Raw genomic sequence first — 25978 nt, forward strand, 5'->3', positions numbered from 1 at the left:
TTCGAATCCACTCTAGAGCTGACTCAAGTTTATGAGTTCACTCCTGAGCTCGTTCCAGTCCAAGAGTCCACTACTGAGTCTGTTCTAGTTCCTCTCGAGGTGTTGGTTTCTGCTGTGGAGCCTCTGGAGGCGGCGGCAGCCGCTTCAGCTCCCCTCTGGGCGGTGGTGTCCACTCCTGAACTCTGTCTGCCTTGTCATGGCCAAGGAGACTGTTGTTGAACTGTCTGCCTGCCCTATTTCGGTCGGGGAGACCGTTGCTGGACTGTCTGCCTGTCATGTTGCAGCCATCGAGGCTGTTACTAACCTTTCTGTGCTCTTCTTTGCAGTCCTGCCTGAGCTGCTAGGGGGTTCATCGGCCCTGTCGGCTCCGCTGAGGTGGTCGTCGGCACCGCCTTTGCTGTCTGCCGCTCTGCCCTGGTTGCCCGCTGGGGTTGTTGTTCGGCCGGAGCCTCACTGGTCTGTCCCTCCGGTCCCGCCTTGGCCTCCTGCCTTGCCGGCCCCGTCCTGGCCTCCTGCCCTGCCCTGGCCCTCTGGCCTACCTCTGTTTCTAGACCTCTTTCACTACATGGACCTGGCCCGCCATCCCTCCCCCTGGTCTGCCTCCGTTCCGCCTCCCTCCGGGATTTCATTGACTTTTTGGTAGCGTCTGGTATCCGCTCCTTAGAGGAGGGGTAATGTCACAGCGTCTAGTTGGTGTGCCCATGTATAGCCACTAGAGGACACGCTTAGATTTGTTTGTTTCTCTGGACTTCAGTTCCCATCACCCTTTGCCTTGACTATCAAGCCTCATTGCATTCAGCTGTGTCCAATTTACCTTGTTAACTAATCCATATAAGCCTGGTTTTCTTTGTCTTTGGTTGCTGGTTTATTGTTTACTGTTATGTGTTTTCTGTTGCTTTTGTTTTGCCCTTATGTGGATTACTCTGTTTGTGTTTTGGACTCTTCAATAAATGCTGCATTGGGATCTTCTCGTTTTAGAGCATTTCGTGACAGAGGGATCATGCAAAATGCATGTAATTTTTTATTTTATTTAGTACTGACCTGAGTAAGATATTTCACATAAAAGATGTTTACATATAGTCCACAAGAGAAAATAATAGTTGAATTCATAAAAATGACCCCGTTCAAAAGTTTACATACACTTGATTCTTAATACTGTTACCTGAATGATCCACAGCTGTGTTTTTTTGTTTAGTGATAGTCGTTCATCAGTCCCTTGTTTGTCCTGAACAGTTAAACTGCCTGCTGTTCTTCAGAAAAATCTTTCAGGTCCCACAAATTATTTGGTTTTCCAACATTTTTGTGTATTTGAACCCTTTCCAACAATGACTATAATTTTGAGATCCATCTTTTCACACTGAGGACAGCTGAGGGACTCATATGCATCTATTACAGAAAGTTCAAACACTCACTGATGCTCCAGAAGGAAAAACGATGCATTAAGAGCCGTGGTGGGGGTATGGGGCGTTAAAAACTTTTTTGATTTGAATGAATGAATGAATGAATGATGCATTTATATAGCGCTTTACTGTGTATTGTTGAACACCCAAAGCGCTTTACAATCATGTGGGGGGGTCTCTCCTCAACCACCACCAGTGTGCAGCATCCACTTGGATGATGCGACGGCAGCCACAGGACAGCAGTGCCAGTGCGCTCACCACACACCAGCTACAGGTGGAGAGGAGAGAAAGTCATAGAGCCAATCAAGTGGATTTGAAAAATTAGAAATTTGAAAATTAGGGTAAATTTAACTTATTTTGTCTTCTGGGAAACATGTAAGTACCTTCTGTAGTTTTTAAAGGGCAGTACTAAATGGAAAAAATATTTAGATATTTAGATATTTAGGCAAAATAATAAAAATAAATCTTTATTATGTTCAATAGTTTTCACCCCAGGCTCTTAATGCATCGTTTTTCCTCTTTTCCTCATGCTGAAAATTGAGCTTTACATCACATAAATAAATTACATTTTCAAAAATAAAATAAAATAAAATAAAACAGCTAGGTGAGAAAAACCTGAAACACTTTCATTGTGATTATTAAGTGCAGTCAGTAATACTCCCATTAGCAAATCAATATTTTGGAATTCGATGACTTAAAGGAAAACATGACTCAGTATTTCATTAAAACATTTTAATAGCACTAGAATTTTATTCCATCACACTCAAAATATGTGTAGTTGCCACAGATACTTTTGAATGTCAGCAGCATTTCATGATATGTACCTCACAACAGTGCTAATGATTCGACTTGCTAATGATTGGCTAGAGTCCTGCTAGGTTTCCATTTGGCTTCATTTCCTGAGTTTAGCTCATGGTGAGAGCGTATCTGGCTCATCCGAACCAGTGGTTGCCCATGCATTCTCTGTTCCACTCCACACGACAGAGCCAGCACCATTCAAACTTACACTGCGGACGCGGACACACCATGTGCATACAGCCACCTGAGCAACATAAGGGAGGACAAGAAACTGGATCTTTACAGTGCACTTTTCAAGGTAAAAGATAAAAACAAAGATAACTTATCAATGACTGAGCAGTCTGTGAGATATTGTAAACACACAAGCATTCAGTGTACACACAGTATAATATCAACATTTTTAAAATAGTACACTCTTAAAGATAAAAGATGCAAAAGGGGTTTCCACAGTGATGCCCTGAAAACCTTTTGGGGTAGGTTCCCAAAACACTCTTTTTTTTTTAAAGAACTGTAAACTGAAAGGGTTAATGATGAATTAAGCAAATTGTGTTTTGTTATTGTCAGAAATGTAAATGATTAAATATAAAACATATTATAAATATATTCACATAGGTTCATTTTAAATACAAATGTAAACATTTAATATTTAATTATAATAAAATAGTAAATATTATTAAAATGTGAATTATATGACAAAATACTAAAGTAAAATCATATTAATATTGAACTCTTAGAAGAATCAAATATTCCAGAATATAATGTTAAAAATCACTGATATTTTTCCAGGTTTATTCGTCACACTGAAATGGAAATGCAAGACTAATATAAGCGCAGTGCATTGTGGGATACAGTATTTCACATGGTGAGTTCTGTATACTGCACTTTGTGTGGATAATGAATTAGATTAGGGGTTACATTAGGTATTATATTATTTGTTACCAACAACATGAATTGCATTAAACATGACATTTTATCAGGGTTTCCCAAGTTCATGAAGGAACTGCAGGAGGTTTGTACATTTATAAGATGCTAACAATCATTTAAAAGGACAGTTCACCCAAAGATTATCATCATTTACTCATCCTCATGTTGATCCAAACCTGTATGAGTTTCTTTCTTCTGCTGAACACAAAAGAAGATATTTAGAAGAATGTTGGTAACCAGTTGACAGCAGCCATTGACTTCCATAGTAAAAAATAAATAAATACATACTATGAAAGTCAATGGCTACCGTCAACTTTTTAGTTGATATCTTCTTTTGTTTTCAACAGAAGAAAGAAACTCATACAGGTTTGGATCAACATGAGGGGGAGAAAATGATGACAGTTTTTTTTTTGTTTTTTTTTGGTGGGTGGGTGAACTGTCACTTTAAATCACAAAAATATAAGATAAAAATCAAAATCAAAATAGAACAGATGAAATATTTACCTGCATGCCATGTGACCATTAACTGACCGTGAACATGCAAATGTGTTTTTAAATTCCATAAATCAGGAAGCCTTTTCAAACACATATAAGCCATAGGCTTTTTTAGAAAGGATAATTTTAAAAATAAAAAAGTATTTCTGTCATGACAACATGTACATGACAATGTTAATGTATTTGGTCTTGGCAGAATAGATCTGCTACGCTGCTGCAGAACAAGTACCGAGACTTGCTATTGCCAATACATCCACAACATGCTGTGAGCATGTAAGAAATACTGCTGCTGCACATATAACATGAATAACCCCCACAGCACATGATCACCCTGTAGCAGACCTATATAGGTGGAGCTGGGGAAGGTGGAGGGTTTCTGAAGCAAGCTGCAACTGCTGCAGCAAGCACTAGTCATATATTTGAATGTTGAGCAGCAAGCTCATTGGCTACCGATACAGGAGAGAACAAATCAGCTATAGTATAAAACTAATAGTATTAATAGTCCTTGACAAACTAGATAAAGGTAAAACTATTCATACCATTTTTTTCCACAGGAACTTGGCATTTGGGGCAGGGGTGAGTGGTTTCGGCTATAGTCTCCTGTGAGGCCTGTTCCCAGCGAGCACGAAGAGCTGCCTCTTCATCTACAATATAACCCTGAAACACACACACACACACACACACACACACACACACACACACACACACACACACACACACACCAGGGATCAAACGCAGCACAGTGAGAAAGACAGATTTGATCTTAAAGAGCTTTAAATTCCGCTCTTATATGATTCTTTTATGAATCAGGTGATTTGTGAATGGCTTGTAGGCATTGTCCTGCACTGACACCATTACGACTAGAATCTCGGGGCTGCTTGAGAATATTTAAGCAGATTTTCACCTTGTGGGATGACTGAGGATATCTAGCCAACATAAATGGAACTGTCTCCATGCATATGTGATGAACTAATATTAAAAGTGTGAAGTCCTCACCTGCAGGGCACTTCCTGTTGCTGTGTGTGTCCTCTGTCGGCAGGGGCCCTCGTGATACTCTGCCTTACAGTCCCTGCAAAACACAAACTGACAAACAGCAAACCACTTACTACTGACCGCTACAAGCCACAGCTTGTTAATAGTAAAGTGTATGCTATTTAGCATTTTATAATTTTGGTAACACTTAAACGTGAAGCCTTTATGCACAATGCCCTATATAGATATCCATAATGTATGTTGAAAGCCATTACATCTTTTCATAAATAGTTGTTAAATGAATTAAAAGCATTTGCAGAGACCATGTTACATCTGAAATTAGATGTTAGCCATGTGTTTTCATGCATTACACTTTCTAAAGGTGTAATAGTGAATATATAAGTATTATAATGCATTATAACTAAGCTCATTCTAATACAATATATAATGAATGCATTCAAATTATTTTATATTGCTTTATATATAAAGGCTTAAAGTCAAGTGCTATCTTAATGGCTACTTTTCATTAATTCTGTGCATTTTTACCTTTAGCAGTCTCATCAAATATTAAAAGATTGATGCTAAAGAGATATATATATATATATACTGTATATATATATATATATATATATATACACACACACACACACACACACACACTTTATAATAATGAAAAACTAATTATATAAAGAACATATATACAATATATAAAATAATACAACAAGTAAAATGACATTGCATAACATGTTTCACCCTTCTTACATTACTTGATGCTCAATATTGTGTTTTACTGAAATATGTAATTTTATAGATGGAAAATGTGTTGCTATGTTATGTCATTTTATGTTGTCTTTACAGGTCAAACGGAGGATACTTACAATAAAATACTCTCACTATTGCAGCTTAATGTGCCGAGACAACTAGAAGTGTTATTTTAGTATTATTCATAAACTATTATAGTATTTGTTAGTGCTTCTGAAGAAGCTTTTTTTTATATTTATATTAAAAGTTTCAGTAATTTTATTATGTGCTTTTGTCATTTTTATTCTTCTTTTTTAAATATTTCTATATACTTTTATTTTCATTTTAGTACTTAAACTTGTATTTCTAATTTTCATTGAAGTTTTTCATCTAATATTAATATTTATATTTAAAAAAAAAAAAAAAAAAAAGTTAACAACACTGACTATAAGTAAGCCATTTCTCACAGGTTGAATTCCCTTAAAAAACTGTTCACACTTTGGCTCTGTGCTGTTTTCTAAATGTGTGGTCTGACACTGCTTGATCTATTTGAATTATCATACATTCTACAATTACAGTTTATGATGCAAGTAGCACAGATGCATATTCATGCAGCACCCAAGCACACACAAGGGGGCAGGCTTTCTCCATGCTCGTCATGTCAGCGAGCGTTTTAAGTGGGGTTTAGCATACTCTTCCTCTACAGCTCTTTTGAAGCTCCACTGATTTAGTATTTCTTCAGAGATCCAGACTGTGAAGTAGGGAAGCATCACATCATCTTTTTGCTTTATTATTTCTGCTGCTCATGACATATCCTCCTCTCAAGGTCTAGAGACAGATGCTTCTTTGTTTTCCCCTTCCCCAGTAATGATGAGAAAACAGAGTTCTTTTGACAGCCACTTCTTTCTACTTTTTCCAGCTCTGTTCTCATTTGTCCTCTCTCAGATGTGCCACCATTCATGTTTATTACGCATATGGTTGGTGTCCTTCTCCAGCGCAGTCATTTTCTGCGGCGTGAGAGACGGGAAGGATGTTTTTGATGCGGAGCATGGAACAGTGTGAAACCCTTCTTAGTGTGAAATTAATGCCACTTTGCAGTCCTGAACAAAGTGTTGCGCTGTCTTTACTTTTTGAGCAATGTGATATTTGAGTTAAGTCAGGTCTCATCTCTAATATGCATTTCAACATGGGAATATGTGAATGCAGAACTGCACAGAACGCTCAGGACGTCAGAACGCCCGCCATTCACAAAGCTCAATGTTTTCAACCATTTGTCATTAACTGGATATAGGGATTACAAAAAAAAAAAAAAACTTAATTACTAGGTACATTCACTATTTAATTTCAGATATTTTGAAGAATTGTATATATCTTCTTAGGATTGATTGATTGATTAATTGATTGATTCACCTTGAAATCAGGAAAACAATGCTAGATTCCCAGGGGAAAACACTGACAATTGCACATTTGTACTGATAGTACTGATTTTTTATTTTATTTTATTTTTTAAATCAGCAGAATGCTACACAGTATTAACATATTGTGAAATATTATTATATTTTAAAATAACTGTTTTCTTATTTGATGTTTTAAAATGTAATTAATTCCTGTGATGCAAAGCTGAATTGTCAGTATCATTACTCCAGTCTTCAGTGTCACATGATCCTTCAGAAACCATTCTCAAATGCTGGTTTGTTGCATTAAAGACATATTTTTTATTAATGTTGATTTTTCTGCTTTTTTGTGGAATAAATTTAATTATATTTTAATAAATTTTTAAATTGTAAACTGTAATAATAATTCCCAATTCTACTGTATTTTTTAAAATGCAGCCTTGGTGAACATTCTTTCAAAAATACAATAATAATAATAATAAAAAAAATCTTTATTCCAGTATTCTAACTGGTAGTGCATTATTTTATTTTATTTTATTTTATTTATTTTATTTATTTTAAATTAACTGAAATTGTTAAATCAATTTCTTATATAGGCATTTTATTTTATTACTTGATTTAACTGTCCTTAAAATCAGCAGAAAGAATGTGGAGCATGCAGCTGACTATTGCTATCTGACATATTTGATTCATTTATATACTGAATTGCAGTTGATTAGTGTACAGAAATACCTAATGCAGAAGTTGTAATTACAACATTTTGTCATAGATGTTGTCACTTTTACATTCTGCACACGAACAAAGCATTGTGGGCAATGTGCTATAGGATGCTTTGATCTATGCTCCAGCATTTATATAAATGCAGTCAACTCTGTTTGCGTGTGTGTGTGTGTGTGTGTGGACTTAGACAGGATCTGACAGTGGCAGTCTGATGTGTGTTAAATAAGAACGTCAGAGTGAAACGCTGAAAGAGCTCTTAGAGAGAGAGACTTCTCTGATCATCTGCCAGACTGATCTCTCTCTCACAAACACACGCTCACAGCCCTGACCCAAATGTACGGCTTCAAGGCAATAATAGCATCTTTCTGACACCTGGCTCACTGTCCCCAGCACTCAGAGCAGCTCTAAACACAGTGCGAGAGAAAGAACAGAGCCAGAGACACAATGAGAGAACAGACAGATTGTACAGAACAGCTTCTCACTCTGCATCCACCCAATAACATGCCATTTTTAAAAAATCTAGTTACCTGACATTTCCCACAATTAGGGAACAAAATAGGACTTGGAACTTTGAAACATGAAGTCAAGGTTTTCTTATTTTTCGGGGGGAAAAAAATTGAAAAGAGGAGTGAAAAGAAGATGCTTAAACTCCAGAGAATATAGTCTATCTTAGATTTAGGTCAAATTTAATTTAATTTAGTAATTTTTATTTTGTTTTATTTTTATTTATTTTTATTTAAATTTCTAGTCTACTACAAAACCTGATGTGTAGTAAAAAATGATAAAATAAAATATAAAATAAAATGTGTTTTTGCAAACAAAATATCAGCAAAAGTGTTACTTGCTGTTTCCTTGTAATAACTTGTGAAATGCACTAGCAATTTCTACAACATTTTTCAGTGTATTTCAGGAAAAAGGGGTTGCAAATATACAGAAATAAAACCATCTCGAGATTAAAGTCATTAAATTTAGAGAAAAAACTTGTTACATTTCGAGAAAAAAGTCTAAATAAAATGTTGAGAATAACCTCGTTAAATTAAGAAAAAAAAAGTCGTTAAAGGGTTAGTTCACCCAAAAATGAAAATTCTGTCATTACTCATGTCGTTCCAAACCCGTAAGTTACCGTCTTCCGCCATTTTGGAGAGTACCCCAGAACATAATCAACGTAATCAGCGTTGTTTACGTTCAGCATGCGTGTGCTTTCACTAAACGTAAACAATGCTGATTACGTTGTTTACGTTCAGTGGGTACTCTCCAAAATGGCGGAAGATAGTAACTCAGGGAGAAGAATTGTTTAATAAATTATGTTATTATTGTTTTCTTTGTGCACAAAAAGTATTCTCGTAGCTTCGTAAAACTACAGTTGAACCCCTGATGCCACATGGACTATTTTACCGATGTCCTTGCTACGATTCTGGACCTTGATCATGGTAGTATCCTTGCTGTCTAGAGTCAGAGAGCTCTCAGAATTCATCAAAAATATCTTAATTTGTGTTCCGAAGATGAACAAAGGTCTTACGGGTTTGGAACGACATGAGGGTGAGTAATGACAGAATTTTCATTTTTTGGGTGAACTAACTTTTTACATTTCGAGAAAAAAAGTCAAAGTAAAACGTTGAGAAAAAACTCTTTAAATTACGAGAAAAAAGTCAAAATAAAACGTTGAGAATAAAGTCTTTAAATTACGAGAAAAAATTCGAAATAAAACGTTGAGAATAAACTTTAAATTATGAGAAAAAAGTCGAAATAAAACGTTGAGAATAAACTCTTTAAATTATGAGAAAAAAGTCGTTAAATTTCGAGAAAAAAAACTTAATTTCAGGTTCATTTCACCTCGTTGGAGAGTGTAAAACAGTGCCTACAGTGGCGTAGGTCGGAGAGTAATGCACTTGGATGTAGCATATGACAAGGGGTCGGGTCCGTCTTTTGCCGAACTCGCTTTTCTTACTTTTCTCTTCTCATCACATCTCACATCGGAAAGGTGGAAATCAACTGCCTAACGAGTGTTTAATATTAATGTATTAATTGGGTAGGTTTAGTCTTACTACAGTAAATCCATTGTAAATATTAATTTGTGGATTGAAAAGTATTCTAACTGATTAAATCACTATTTTCACTGTAAATAGCATCTATGGCAGGGGTGTCCAAAGTCCGGCCCGCGGGCCAAATACAGCCAGTGGATGAATTTCAAACGGCCCACAGCTTGTCTATTGAAATGCAACTTATTATATGTGGCGCGCCAACCATAATTTACAAATCATGCAGTTTCACAATGTCAACACAAAGTGACAGTACTAAATCTTAGGCCAGATGTATCAGTAAAACGTGAGTGACAACAATTTGACTCATATGCACTGCCACTATCATTTCTTTAGCGCACGAGAATTCCTAAACGCACCAAAACAGAAAAACAGCGCTACTAGTGTGAAGCGTGCTGCATGGACCATCTGCCTAAAGACAGTGCCGTGCGAGCTCAGAACAAATGCGTTTACTCGCAGGTCTTGATCATGCGACCACTAAACAGCGCTGTGAGAAGGAGCAGAGCTCTCCGATACAAACCACAGATTCCACGGTGATTTAAACAAGATTAAAGGCAGATGAAACAGCGCTGTGCTTGATTTCCACTTTTCCGATGTGATATGTGATGAGAAAAGGAAGAAATACGAGTTTGGAAAAAGACACATTCGATCCATGGTCGATTGCATCATATGCTACATCCATGTGCATTACTCTCCAACTTACACCCCTGCAGACGCTGTCTAACACTCTGCAATGAGATGAAATGAACCTGACACGAGTGTGTTTATTCTCCGCATTTTAATTCAACTTTTTTCTTTTTTTAATTCAACTTTTTTCTCGTAATTTAACTACTTTTTTCTCGTAATTTAACGTTTATTCTCAACATTTTATTTAGACTTTTTTCTCAAAATTTAACTTTTTTCTCGAAATGTAACTACTTTTTTTCTCGTAATTTAACGTTTATTCTCAACATTTTATTTCGACATTTTTCTCAAAATGTAACAACTTTTTTCTCACAATTTAAAGGGCGGGTACAACGCTGTTTCATGCATTCAGAGTTGTTTACACTGTTAAAGAGTTGGATTCTCATGCTAAACTTGACCAAAGTTTCAAAACACGTTTTGGACGTATAACCAAGTATTTCTGTGCCAAATACACACTTTCGGGTTTCTTACAAGTTTCGGAAAGTTTTTTTCGATCGTGGCTCTTCATGGCGTAATGAAGTGTGGAACTCCTAATATGGGCATTTCTCCCGGAAGAGCACGCCCGCACACACATCGACCAGAGCGAGAGCGAGAGTGCACCCATCAACGCGCTTCATTCAGCAGCGCTGCATGGGACTCGCTCGGGAGGAATGTCTCTAAAGAGGTGTGTTTTTGGTTGTAAGGGAAAGGTAACCTTGTTTAGCTTCCCGAAGAATTCATCGTTACGTAAACAGCGGATGCAGATTTTTTTCCGGGGCAGCAATGGAGCTTCGCAAGTATGTTTGTTGACGAACGTTTTATAAACAAGGCCCAGTTCGACGCTGGATTAGCACATCGTTTGATACTGAAAGATGGAGCGGTCCCAGCTATAAAAGATCCCGGTCATGATGCAGACGGTAAGTGAAACTGCATCAAATGTCTGTGTTTTGTTGCCAATCGGAGCTCAAGTACTCGTCACTCTTTAGCTCCACCCACGGCGCGCCTCCAGGGGCTCGGCTGTTTTCGGGGAGAATCGTAAAGCTGTATCTTTCATTTATAAATATGATAAAACTAAAGACTTTTTGGAGATATGAAGGATGCAGTACTACTCTATAGGTACTCAAGATTAATATGAGATTGGCTGAAATTGTGTGTTAGGTCCCCTTTAACAACTTTAATCTCGAGATGGTTTTATTTTTTTATTATTGCTTGGCCCTACTCCCCATCCGTACAAATAACAGGGTCAATTTAGCCTGAATTAAGGTATAAAGACACAATATAAAGAAACATATTTTATATGTTATCATTTGTACAACATATAAAAATAAAAACATATTTAAATTCATCACTGTTAATAATGCAGTGAAATAATATACACAGAAACAAATCTATTGTAGAATTTACTTTTAAATAGTTTTTAATCAGAAAACACACACACACACATACACACACACACACACACACACACACACATACACACACACAAGACAAAGAAAAAGCAAGTAACACATTGAATTGAATTTGAAATTTTAAAGTAGAAAACTTGTTTTTTATTGTAAATTGTATTTTATTGTAAAACATACTCCCATAATGTGTTTTATTTCCATTTTTTTTAAACTGCTGTTTAAGTAGCTCAATTTTTACAGCACGGGACTTCCATCGCCAAGGTTGCCAGATTTTTCTCTATCACTAGAGACCGGTGAGCTAATCTTGCTTCTCATGATGCTGAAAGCTGATAGTTCACACTTATTGTACACACAAACCACAGCAACAAACCCTCCCAAAGTCATACACTAAAAAAACTGAAATTGCTCTATTGCCAGCGGCTTACAGCGAGATCAACTCTAGTATTCAACACACAGTGCTGATACAGGGCCCCTAAACCCCCAAACAAAAGAGAGGAAGGCTGTATAAAATGGCAGAGGAGATATAGAGAGGGGATATATTGATTTTTCTGTAAGCGAAGTAGGACAGGTAGGTTGCGAGGTGTCCCTCAGGTCCAGAGCGTGTAAAAACTGCCCGCTTTTTGTGTCTGTGTTTTTATGTGCCATCGTTGGTAGACGTGTGTGTGCTGGTGCCAACGGTTCATTAATGCCAACTCCAATAAAGCCTTTATCTGCGGCTCACAGACGCGGCGCTGACCACGCTGTCACAGTCAGAAACCGGACACACACTTTCCCTCTCACACTGCTCTCAAACTGATACTGTAAAAGCAGGTATGGTTAGAAGATAAGGGACGAGCTCTCCAAATTCCCAACTTATGAACAAACACAAAAATACACTCCAATCCACCAATAAGAGTAAGCAAAGCTGAAAGTACATAACCATTAGCCAATGTGATCATATTATCAAAAATGCATCAGAAGAAATGATAATATATACACTACTGTGCAAAAGTCTTAGGCCATTAGTATTTTCACCAGCAAAAAATGGTTTAAAGTCAGTTATTTCTATCTTTTGCTGCAGTGTGTCAGTAGGACACATTTCCAAACATTCATTTTGATATTTCCTACTGACACACTACAGCAAAATATAGAAATATCTGGCTTAAAACTGGCTGGCTTTTGTTGGTGAAAAATACTAATGGCCTAGGACTTTTGCACAATAGTGCAGCTTGTCCACCATAGATATGCATAGGTAGATCCCACATTCACAGACTGGATTTGACCGATCCAATATGGTCTATGGCTACATATAGCAGCACATAGAAACAGCCGCTAATGTATATATATTTATATCTATGAATCACACCACATGTTTTGTGCTGAGATCCTGTTATAAAATGTAGCTTATTTTGAAAAGCTTAAAGTATTTTGCAAAAATGAATGAGAATAAAATAAAATAAAATAAAAAAATAAAAAAATAAAATAAAATACAGTTTGGCCACCATGTTTTTTTGAAATCCTGTTACCTAATTTATTTTATTTAGAAATGTATCAAACAAAATTACAAAATTCTGTTTGCCCACCTCTTTTTTTATTTTAAATTTTATACATTTACCAAATGTATTTTATATATATATAAAAAAAAAAAAAACATATATATATATATATATATATATTTAAAATAAACTCTTAAAAAAGTATTTTGCAAAACCATGTTAGAAAAAACAACAACAGCAACAACAACAAAATACAGTTTGCCCACTACAGTATGTTTTGCAATCCTGTTACCAAAACTGTTTTTCATTTTTATTTCTTTAAATCAATACTTATACAATATCAACATAATTAACTGAATTAATGCTCAGGCAAATACACCTTTGTCTAATGCCCATCTACAGCTCAAAAGGTCACACTTTATTTTAAGGTCCAAATCTCGCTATTAACAAACCATCAACTACAACTTTTGCCTCAATAAGCTCCTAATTTGCTGCTTATTAATAGTTAGTAAGGTAGTTGTTAAGTTTAGGTATTAGGTAGAATTAGGGATGTAGAATATGGTCATGCAAAATATGTGTTTTATTAGTACTAATAAACAGCCAATGTGTTAATAAAAGGCATGCTAATAAGCACCTAGTTAATAGTGAGAATTGGTCCCTATACTAATATACTATGGTCCCTATACTATGTTACTGCTTAAAACTATACCGATCTAGCGCTAAAACTATACCAATGTGGTTACGTGAATTCTCATGATCATTCATAGGTATTTGCACATTAAGTGTAGTTTTGTTAATTTTTCTATTTTATTCTGAAAGTCTTAAAAGTCTGCAAAATGCAGTTCGTATGAGTGTGAAGGTGCTTTTGTTTTGTTTGAAATCCAGTTTCCAAAATTGCCTCCCTGTGTCCCAAAACCCTGCTTTGTGTGAAACATACAAAAATCAATGTAATTAATCAAATACATCTAGGTGTAATACCCATCTACAGCTCAAAACCACTGTCCATGACAACAAAAGGCTTTCAAGGCAGCACTCTGTGATGCAGGCTGCACCTTTGACAGAGACAGACAGAAGCACAGATATGGGGTTGCGTCCCATTGGAATGATGATGTTTGTGTTTGCAAACATGCAATCAGTCAGCGCTAATGGCAGCTGAACTGCACCCTAATCTTTAATCGACTGGCTAATTAGAAAACATCATGCAAATTGTGTGGTAATTACATCTTAATCGTGCCGTGATTGGACAAGTGGAGTATGCAAGCGATAGAGGGCAGGGAAGAAGAAAAAAACAGTCCTCTCACACATGAATGCCATCCCAAACTGGGATATACTCGGTCAAAGGTTTGTAAAAATGCAGACTGTTACCAAACTCTCCATACAAAACTAAACAAACCAACATATATTAAAGCTGAAGTATGTAATTTCTGCACCACTAGTGTCACAGAATAGAATAATAGCAGAAATAATGACTTTTGGGGCTGGTGGGGATACACAAACAAACAAACAGAGTTTTCAGTTTCAGTGTTTTAATAGTGTCACAGAGCAACAGTGTTTATGCTCTTATGGCTTACTGATAACAGTCTCTGCATATTATAGTGAAAGCTGTTGTGAGGTGAGTGGAGAAGGTCTTACCCCACAGCCGATTCCATTCCCCAACTCACAGCAGACTCTCCTGCCATCATCCACAGGAAGCAGCCCGGCACCACATCCTGGAGCGGGACACAGAACTCCTCCCATCTGAAGAACACACTCCTCCGCTGCGTATCGCTGGTAACGCTCATACTGGAAAACAGAGACGAGTCTAAAAACAACCTGGTAATGTTAAAACAGGATAGCTGACCCAACAATTGCTCACCTTCATGTCGTTCTAAACCTGTATGACTTTCTTTTTACTGTGGAAATACAGAAATATATTTTGAAGAATGTTGGAAGCTAAACAACTTCCACTGCATGGATAAAAAAAAATACTGAGACATTTCTCAAAATATCTTCTTTTACGATCCACAGAAGAAAGAATGTCATGCCATTTTGGAACGGCATGAGGGTGAGCAAATAATAACAATTTTTATTTTCGGTCTAACTATCCCTTTAAGTGTGTTAAAGACTCACAAAAAGTCAAACCCATGGTCAAACACTGGATAATGATAGACTTTTAAATAAAGTCAGTAGGGATGCACCAATGCATCGGCCAATGAATTTAGGGCTGTCCAGGTTAAAACAATAATAACGCATAAACTCACCACCGTTAACGCAGGTTCATAAGATACAGCTTACTGAAATGTACCATGTCTCATGTACTCTTTTAACTAAAGGAAGACGTCAAATAAAACAGCTTGTGAACAATGTCACTCAACGTTGAATTTACCTCAGGAAAGTTATCCACTGTTCACAGTTAATTAGTTAGCTATAAAAACACTACAGGGAGCTTAATTACTGTTAGTTATATATATATGTATGTTAATAAATCTGTCATGAAGACATGTTTTTATGAAAACTACCTTATGAGCAGTTGAAAACCATCTATCGGTATCAGCAGATATCATTCTGAACAATCAGCTACGGTATCGCTGACATTGATTTTCTCAATTGCTTTGGCTCAATTCTCGAATTAGTGTTTTTCTTTTTTTTAGATGTCTATACAATTAGTTTCTTGTTCAAATAAGATTTGAATTTCGTTTTTTTGTTTGTTTTATTTAGGCAACTTGCATGTGTGCAAATGATTTAGTACAATTGTCTACAATTTGCACAACAACTAAATGCAGTGTATTACTTTTGGAAAGTTTCCAGAAATTGTCCACCCCTTTGCAACCCTACTTGACCATTGTACTGAAATAGGAATCACAATTTTGCCAATCAATGAAGTTTGGAAGCATAAATATGTGAAAGAGTAATAGTAAGATACGTAAGAATGTGTGGTGGTGGTGTTAGAGGAAGACAATAATGTGTAAAAATGAATAAGTAACGGTGAATTTTCAGTTTGCCTGTAACACATTTCTACAAAAATAAATGTACTGTATAAATTGTACTTACAGTTTAGAGAATGTTAAGACTGAAATGTAACAGCTTAGAGAAAAAAATATTTTACCTGTGTGTTTTTTGTTGAGTATTATATTTAATAGATCAGTCTTTTATGACTCATTTATTAGTTCATATGTTGAAAAACACCTCAGTTTTATTAAGAGGCACAAAAAATGCAATTTGGTGTGGTTGCTGATATTTACATGGCCAAAAAGTAAGATGAAATTCTGCTTGAAATGTAAACCAATGAAATCTTTGTAACTGTATAACAGACTACTTACATAAACTGCATATACAGTAAATATTAGCTGTCACTCTTTATCTCCCAATAATATGTCTTTGTAAAATGATATTTAAAGGGGTCATATGATGCGATTTCAAGTTTTCCTTTCTCTTTGGAGTGTTACAAGCTCTTGGTGCATAAAGAAGATCTGTAAAGTTGCAAAGACTAAAGTCTCAAATCCAAAGAAATATTCTTTATAAAAGTTAAGAGTCAACCACGCCTACCTAAAACGGCTCGTTCTAACACGCCCCCACATACCTACATCACTATGTGGGAAGATTTGCATAACGCCACCCAAATGTTCACGCAAAGAAAGAAGGCGTAACTTTTATTCTCACTGTAGTATTGTTGCTGCCGCCATGTTGTGAAGGCGCTGTGTGTTTCGTTGTGAAAGCGAAACTACTTTGTTTGGCCTTCCAAAAGAGGACGATATCTGCTTCGTCATGCCTCACTCAAGTCCGCCGTGTGTGACGCTGTTTCGTTGTGAAAGCGAAACTACTTTGTTTGGTCTTCCAAAAGAGTACACAACCTGCTTCGTCATGCCTCACTCAAGTCCGCCGTGTGTGACGCTGTTTCGTTGTGAAAGCGAAACTACTTTGTTTGGTCTTCCAAAAAATAATGTTCTTTTTAGCAACATCATATGACCCCTTTAAATGCTTTTATAATCAATTTTTATAATCAAATCTCTGTAGTTTTACTGTGGGGCAAACATTTAATGCAGTGCAATGCAATTATGATTGAATGAGAGATAAGAGCTGAACAAATAAACGTTCTTCAAAAGCCTGATTTTTCTAAAAACAAATATGTATGAATAATCAAGTAATATAACTCCAGTCCCCTAAGTGTTCATCTTGAAATATTACTAACAATATAAAAGGTATTTTTAAGTTTACTTTATTAAAATTACTAAAGATTTCACACACACACAAAAAAACATATCTGTCGAAGTATAACCCAGTGTGCATCCAGCGTAAATTTGGTTTTGACATCTGGCCCACAAGCCCACTGTCCCAACAGGACAGGAGAGAGCGAAACGAACAACATGCACACAGATGTCAGGAGAGGCCACTTGACATAACAACATGGTCGGAAGCATAACGACAGAAACATCCCTAATGGTGCTTTGCAAAGGTGTCGCATAACAGCTACAATTGGTGTGAAAAGTTCAAAGACAAAAACTTGGTGAAGCCGGTAGGAAGGATGTAGAAACAAATCGAAAGGAACCCGTTCCTCACTGCAAGGATGGCTGGTGTGATGGTACGGAGCTGAGGTTTTGTTGCGAGCGGAGGGTTTAGTGAATGGCACAGGGGAACAGCAGATGGGCCAATTAAGAGCCTCTCACATGTGACAATCTGACAATCAGGATGAACTTGGATTTCTCATGAGCCGTGATCAGGACAGGGAAGGTTGCATAGAAGCTGTGTGTACATGTGTGTAAGTGAGACCTGTGGATCTCAGAGTCCAAACCTACCTGCTCATCTCCCAGGACTCGGAAATGATGAACCTCTTTAATGAGCGAATCAGGACAGCCGGCTGGAGACAGAGAAAGAAACAAAAAGTGATACAGTCAGAAGCATATAGTTAGCATGGGATGAAACAGCTATCAAAAGCAGATAGTTCACCCTGAACTTATTCCATACCTAAAAGACTTTCTTTCTTCCATGGAACATAAAAGAAAATATTCTGAAGAATTTTGGGGTTCAGATAACATTGGACATCACTGACTTTAATTGCATGGACAAAGAGATGAGTAAGAAACAAAGTCATGCAGGTTTGGAACAGCATTCAAATCACTTTGGTGTTCACTTTGGAGTTCAAAGAAAATCCCAATGCAACATATCTATTTAAAATCAACATTAAATCAAAATGAAACAGAATGCTTGTCATAAGCTCTCATAAACAATCTCAAATCACATGGTTTATAAGGTTATTTTTTTCCCCTGATGATGTAAAACCCAGAAAAACTAGATTAATTTATATTCCCGGTTTAAATAGATCTGTAGGAATTCAACGTTTGCATAATATAGAATCATATTTGCAAGGAATATTTACTTTTGGTGTGAAACCAGTGTGAAATCTCATCCTGCTCAATGTTAAATCGTAAATTAGTGTTGGTTTTGTCTAACTGGTTAAATCCAATGAATACAGCTTTGTTATTCAGGTCAATGACATGACACTCATCTTTTTTTTTTTTCCAAAAATACATCAAAAAGGCAATTGACAATGACATAAATACACCATTTTGACATTTATAATTTCTGAATTTAAAATCAATTTTCATTTATTAACTGGTGTGGGCATGAAGTCAAAAATGTCAGGGTTATGTAACTGTCCTTATATCATAATGAAGAATAAAGCCTCTTAAGCCATTAACATTCCCAAAATAAAACCATATTAGGTAGTTTGGCATAATCTTTTTATTATTATTAATTAGAAAAAAAGCAATGTAGCAGTTTTGTTCAAGTCTAATTGCAACCAAAGTCAGAAACATGCGAGGAGGAAAATAAAGACATACAACAGGAAATGATATCGACTACTGCAGAGTAGACCCACATGACTATGTATCTAGGTAGATTAGTGTGTATTATATACGTATATATATATATATATATATATATATATATATATATAAAAACAATAATTTAGATGTGTAAACTCACATGTATTCAAGGTGTAAATATGTTATAAAATTTGATTTGTTGGTTAAACCACATGACATTTTATAATCATTAAATTGAAATTGTTCCTTTTTGCTGACCCAAAGTACCACAGCAAAACATAGCTGGTGAAACTGGTTGACATGACCTTTCTATTCTCGCTAGTTGACCAAGCAAGTATTGGTCATCTTATTTCGATGGAGGGGAAAACCATGGAAAAATTGTGATTGGGCAAGTTTTGAATCGCAATTGGGCTGGTTTTGTTTTGCAGACCTGGCAACCCTGCGCCAGCATCCAAAACACAACATACGCTGGTCATTTCAGCTGGGCGTTCCTCATCAAAATGCAACAGGAAACGACAAGCGAATATATTATCATACATTACACCCCATGTCCTGTACTCAGGCGTACACAAACGCTAATGAGCGCTGCTCTTACGGGGAGGCCCACCACTTACGATGCCGATAAGCACCCAACAGCCACCTCAGGGTCACGCTCTGAGAGGAGAGGCCTTTCATTTGAGCCGCCTAATCTCCAGGAGGAGAGGAGAAGCACCTTAATGGGGAACAGAGCCAAAGAGGTCCCTCGTATTCCCACTCCGCAGAAACAACTCGCTGTTAAATCCACACAGGATAATTATGGACGGCAAATGAGTGAAGATGAATGTGTGTGAGCTTAGGCAGGGGCCCCGACCCCGAAGTGGCAGTCCAATCCTCTCCTCTAACAAGCGTGGTGTAATGATGTGGTCCCTTTTGTGGGGAAACGTTTTGCTTTGGACCAAAGATTCCTGCAACACACCAATTATCCCTTAGGAGACTAATGACTACTTAAATCTGCATGTGATGGCACTCACACACACACAAACATCCTTGGACGTCTTCGTACACCTAAGTGGAGTGGAACTTTAAATCACAAAAAGTGAAATGGAGTGATCTCTAAAGATAAATGTAGATGTAAAGGCTGATAGCGGCTGAGTGCATGTAGTACAAAACAAGCTTATCAAATCGGAGAGGAGAAATTTCACATTACAGACGTTCTGCTCCCTGCCGATTCGCTTTTGTGTGAATAGATATAGGAAATATGCCAGCTGTCGGGGTTCATTTGAGACCATTAAGTAACATCTTTACAGCCACAAAAGACAGATTTCTCCCCTTAAGTCATTCCAAACTAATAAGACCTTCATTCATATTCAAAACACAAATGAAGATATTTTTAATGAAATTTGGGAGATTTCTGTCCCTCCACTGAAGGTACAAAATTTTCAAAAAGTTAATAAAAACAATGTAAATATAACCCATATGAATTAAGTGACTTATCCCAAGTCTCCTGAAGAGACACAATCACTTTGGACAGATTTCATTTAGGCTTATTTTCACATATAAACAATTGATCAATGCACATAAATCGAGCACATCAAATATGGTAATTGGAAGCACAAACATGCTTACTTGATGTGCAAGAATTAAAGGAATAGTTGTAAAATGAACATTTGCAGAAAATGTACTCATCCTCAGGTCATTCAAGATGTCGATTGTGTTTTCATCAGAACAGACTTGGAGAAATTTAGCATTACATCACTTGCTGACTAATGGATCCTCTGCAGTGAATGGGTGCCGTCAGAATGAGAGTACAAACAGCTGATAAAAACATCACAATCCACACGACTCCAGTTCATCAGTTAACGCATTGTGAAGTGAAAAACTGCATGTTTGTAAGAAACAAATCCATCAAGACAATTAAGCTTGATGGAGTCCTCTAATATCGCTTTCTCCAGTAAAAAAAAAAAAAAAAAAGTAATCTTGTCCGAATCAGGAGCAAAATATGCACAGATCAAGCTCAGTTTACAAGCCAAAACAGTTCTAAACTAATAAATTGGTTGATATTGATGTGAGAGGACAACAGGAGATGGACTTTTTCTTTGGAGGAAGCAATTTTATGAATTATGGACACTGGATTTGTTTATTGTTATGTTTTTATTAGCTGTTATTCTGACAGCACCCATTCACTGAGAAGGATCCATGCAATGCTAAATTTCTCCAAATCGGTTCAGATGAAGAAACAAATTCATCTATATCTTGGATGGCCTGAGGGTGAAATACACCTTTAAATCTGTTTGTCAAAAACAATTGTGTTTCTTCAGCAGACTTGGATTAAACCGCTCAGTTCATATTGTTTCAATTTTACTACATATGTATGAACATTTTTGAAGCATCAAAAAGTTTTAAGGCCATGACACACCATTGGCCAATTTTACATCTTCATCTTACCTGAGCATTCTAACTATTCTAAATATTCTCATAACGAGAAAGTAAAGTGAATACCAACTGATCAACAAGCTTGATTTTCCAAATAGTAAGTGCTGTCTTCTTTACGCTTTGTATATCCACAGACCTAGATTTGCTTTCCATTTTTGAACGATGAATATAGACTACTGCCACCTGCTGGTGTGGAGTTATTTCCTTTCACACAGGCGCAGAACGCACTTTTTGGCCGAGACGCAGGCAAGGTGAGGCGACAACACAGAGAGCTTTCGGCGCCACCAGTTCTTTGATGCCGGTTTGGTGTCACAGCCTTTTTTGGAACAGACTTCTTCTTAGGTTTGTCTTATAGGTTTGGAAGGATATGACAGTAAGTAATTGATGACAAAAATGTTATTATTGGGTGAACTATGCCAAGGTGATTTTGCGTGTTTCATCTTTCCCTTCTTAACCTGCAGACTAAAAGTAAGAACATTCTAAACTAAAACTGAAAGTAAGACATTCGCAGATTTCCCTTAAAAACAACTCCATTTACAACACACGTTTCCTATCTGGATAGTATCTGGATATTTACAGCCATATTGCATTTATACCTTCATTCTAATGTGCTAGACTGAAAATATTTCAACATTGAAAGCCTGCACAGAAAGTTGTAAAGGTCACACGGTAGCAACCTGTAGCAGCTGAAGTCTCCAGCGCACACACCGTCCTGCAGACTGCACAATGCTAATGTTGCTAATCCTCCTCCAGGGCTGCTAGCGCAAACGCTGCCTCACTTTTCTTATGCAAATGGCGGCGAGCGCAGTAATCGCACTGGACCTGCCTGGGGACTCGCAGGCTGCCAGCAAATATTAGAATTATAGAGGGAAAAAAGGCTCACATTTGTCTAAAAATAATTAAAGATAAAGACTACAGCGGGATGACATGTTGTTACCATGGCAATGAAGGAGTGTAGCATACCGAGAGGTGAACTTTTCAGGACACACACACACACACACACACACACACAGAGAGACATATGGAAAGAGACTAGTTATAGCTCCGGTGGAGTTACCTAGGGTCAGAGCTGTGGCATAGCTGTTAGCATGCTGGAGATACGCTGATCACACAGGTGATACAAGTTTGAATCCAACCTACAATGTGTACTATTTCCATCCCATACCCACTTTATCTATACAATAAAGAGGTGAGTTTTTTTTTATTTTTATCTGTGAACTTTTTTACAATAAGGATGCATTAAAATGATCAAAAGTGACAGAAAAGACATCTATAACGTTACAATAAATTTCACATAAATTTTTATTTTGAATTTTCTATTCTGCTTAGAATCCTTAAAAAAGGATCATGGTTTCCACAAAAATACTAAGCAGTAGGGCTGGGCGATATGTCAAAAATATCTTATCGATAATCGCCTTTAAAAATATTGCGATATCCGATAATATCGTCTACGTAAGCCCCACCTCCACCACGCCCCGCCCCCGCTGAGACAACATTGCCGACATGCACCATAAACACACACCATGTTCAGTTTGGTCTTAATTATTGCCACAAAGTTTGGTTTTACGTTTCTTAGTTTGGGCTTAAACTAACAGAAAACATTAGCTTTGCTGTTATTTTGGTGTTGCTAATAATTTCCACTCTGTTCTTATAAAATTTGTGTTTGAAATGAATTTCGTTTTGTGAGGAGAACTGTTGAGGAAAAATAATAGAACCCAGTTTTAAGTTCATATAATATTGTCTTGAATAAAATATGCCTATTTTCCAATGTTTCTCTTTCTTTTTGGCATTATCACCTGTGTAGACACATTTTGTTACGTATCCGGTCCATGAACTTCCGTCTGCTAGCCATCAGAGGTCACCCTTTCCATTTTCATTGACTCTCGTCACTGTGGGTATCGCGGAGGAACGCAACCCCACACTCACTCCTGTAATGGCCCCCGCACTAGATTATGTTCACAAAATGGCGGCGACAGATGAGCCTGATCACAAAATGGCGGACACAACAGCGCCCCGTCAAGTCAGTTGATTGTCATAAGTCAAGTCAAGTCACGATTGATCTTCACGAGGCAAGTCAAGTCACCGCTGATCTTCACGAGTCAAGTCAAGTCACCGTTGATCTTCACGAGTCAAGTCGTGTTCTTTCTTTCTGGTAGCCTACTAGTTTGGAGGTCTCTTTTGGCCCGTTTTTAACGAAATAAAAATAACTGCTTTATTTATTTAGAAGCAGGGTGATTTAAATTTCATTTTTGTATTGTCATTTTTATAATTTTTATTTTATGAATCAAAATATAATGCCCACAAAATAATATTCAGTGTTGGGCTGCCGAATCTCCGAATGCGTGCATGTTGAGGGGCGAGCTGAGATATAGTACTATAATGTCTTCAGTCGTTTGCAACAAAACTTTATAGTAAACATGTATTTTAATCTAAAAACATAAAAAAAAATGATTTTAGCAAATGGCTGCAATATAACAAAGAGTGAAAAATTTAAGGGGGTCTGAATACTTTCTGTACCCACTGTATAAGAGGTGGCTTTTGTGTGTGCGTTTTGTGTGTGTGTGCAGCACAGAAAACAGTGTGCGAGTGCAGAAGTGAGTTCTATTTCGTCTTCTTGCAGTTGAATCTTTTGAAATCACAATAAAAGCGCATACAGAAATCGAGAAGCAGAATCGAAATGTATAATTTTATAACAAGTAATTTGATTCCTGACCTTATGCATCTAATCTGATTTCTGAAATTGAAATAGCTTTTCGATGCCCAACCCTCCTGCTAAACTATTTCATTCTTGCATGCAAAAAGACCTGTATGGTGACTATGGGGCTATGTAAAATATTTTTTACAACTTACTAGGTTTATCATTTGTAATTTTTTCCCAATAATGTCGATAATCGTCTGTTACCTGACTGTTGACATCGACATCGCGATACTTACGAGACATCGTCGATATACGATAATATCGTCATATCGCCCAGCCCTACTAAGCAGCACAACCGTTTTCAACATTGATAATAAGAAATATTTCTCGACCAGCAAATTAGAAATTATCATCACATTAGAATGATTTCTGGATGGATGGATGGATAAATAAATAAAATAAATAAACAAATGAATGAATGAATGAATGAATGAATGAATATATATATATATATATATATATATACTAAAAGAAATGACTGTTTTTACTCTATTTTATACATATTTTTGATCAAATAAATGCTTCCTTGGTGAGCATAAAAGACTCCTTTCTAAAGCAAACAAACCAAATCTTAATGAGCCCAAACTTTCAAACTCTTTGGTAGTGCAAAAAAAAAGCATGATAATCACCTGATGTAAAGTTTTGTAGCAATTTTGCTTGGTTTATTAAAAAATATATAAATAACAGCAACACTAAGTAAAGTAAGTAAATAAATACATACATACATGCATGCATAAATAATCACTTGTTGGAAACCAAGAAATTAATCACTACTCCTCAAGGTTAAAAAGCATTATCCTATTTTTCTAGCATTGTTTGCAAAACATCCACAAATATTTAGTTCCATCGACAGATAAGATACCAAAAACATACAGCGTCAACTTAATAGCAAGTCAATATTTTCCAGGTAATCTTTTTTTTATACATCTTTATAAATTAAAATTAGCTGGATTTAAATTTCAATGGGAGGGTTCCTTGCAAGAGGCTTATTATATTATTATTACAGCATCAGAAAGTCTGCCAGTCAGCCAGAACTGCCACTGCATAAAAAAGGGTTCTGATAGTCCTACAAGAAAAGTTAGCGTATAGCAAAAAGAGATGCTCTGGGATGTAGTGAAGTACTGAGCTAATGCTGCAGGCACCTGGCAAAAGCAGTTATGTTAATGGTATACAGTACCATTGATTTGACATGGTCAGCTCAGAATCATGCAGCACAGTAAGACCTGAAACGGCAAATGAAAGTTGAAGCGATACACCGCAATGAGGGGAAAAGTCACACAGGGAGACAAAGAAACTTCGATTGATTTTATTTTGTCATGCTGGAGGATCCACCATCTGCCAGGCACAACTATGATAAAACGTCTGCCAAAGAAACAGCAAAAAAGCTTGTACATCTCATGCTTGTCTGGTCAATATCTGTTTAGCCTCCTGTGCAATTAAATTGATCAGTTGTGCTGTGTTGTACAATTCAATTTGACTTACAAAAGAAAATGTATTACAACATAATGAAATCAATACAGACACCCGCTAATGACTGCCTTTGCCTCAAAACAGACATCTTTTGTTCGGCGTGTAAACGTGTGGTGTCATGACAATTGACAAAGTTGAAGTACAGAGCAATTCAAATCCTCAGAGCTCAAAAACAGTTTCTCCTGTGTACGGGCCGTTTGGGAGGAATCAAAAGACGCAAAGAAGAAAAGCACGATCAAAGTTTAACTCCCACCTTTCTTTTTGATCTGTACCAAAACACCTCTGCGTGGCAACCAACTCGCTCACACAGAGTTACAAAGAAGCCATCATAAGCCTGGCACGATTGTTAAAGCCTCATTTAGCTACTTCCACAGCTTAATTACTATTCGCAGTTTGCCGACAGGGAGGCGGCTTAATGTATAGTGCCTCCCGCTGACTGACGCAGCTGTTTGAGTCACGCTCGAGAAATGCTTTAGGAAATTAAACCAGCGGGTCCACGGCAACTCTAAATTTAATCCAACCGCAGGGGTTAGTTAGCTACTTAATGTGGATCTTATGGTTCCAGCACAC

General features: G+C 36.8%; 1 protein-coding gene across 3 annotated transcripts in view; it reads right to left on the reverse strand.

Annotated features, from left to right (window-relative positions):
- Positions 1 to 2127: 2127 nt before the first annotated feature.
- LOC107669573 (E3 ubiquitin-protein ligase parkin-like) overlaps positions 2128 to 25978 on the reverse strand; it is a 162701-nt gene continuing 138850 nt past the window's right edge. For 2 of the 3 annotated variants that reach the window (XM_016461874.1, XM_016461876.1), the window contains 5 exons: positions 17800 to 17861; positions 14660 to 14809; positions 4614 to 4700; positions 4157 to 4274; positions 2128 to 2442 (listed from right to left, as the gene is read on the reverse strand). In XM_016461874.1, the coding sequence (XP_016317360.1) occupies positions 2333 to 2442; positions 4157 to 4274; positions 4614 to 4700; positions 14660 to 14809; positions 17800 to 17861 (527 nt within the window). In that variant the 3' untranslated portion in view covers positions 2128 to 2332. The remainder of the gene's footprint in view (positions 2443 to 4156; positions 4275 to 4613; positions 4701 to 14659; positions 14810 to 17799; positions 17862 to 25978) is intronic. The other variant, XM_016461875.1, reaches the window with a different exon arrangement.

Source organism: Sinocyclocheilus anshuiensis, unplaced genomic scaffold (genome assembly GCF_001515605.1).
Source record: "Sinocyclocheilus anshuiensis isolate Anshui unplaced genomic scaffold, SAMN03320099.WGS_v1.1 scaffold460, whole genome shotgun sequence".
In the NCBI taxonomy this organism is placed as follows: domain Eukaryota; kingdom Metazoa; phylum Chordata; class Actinopteri; order Cypriniformes; family Cyprinidae; genus Sinocyclocheilus; species Sinocyclocheilus anshuiensis.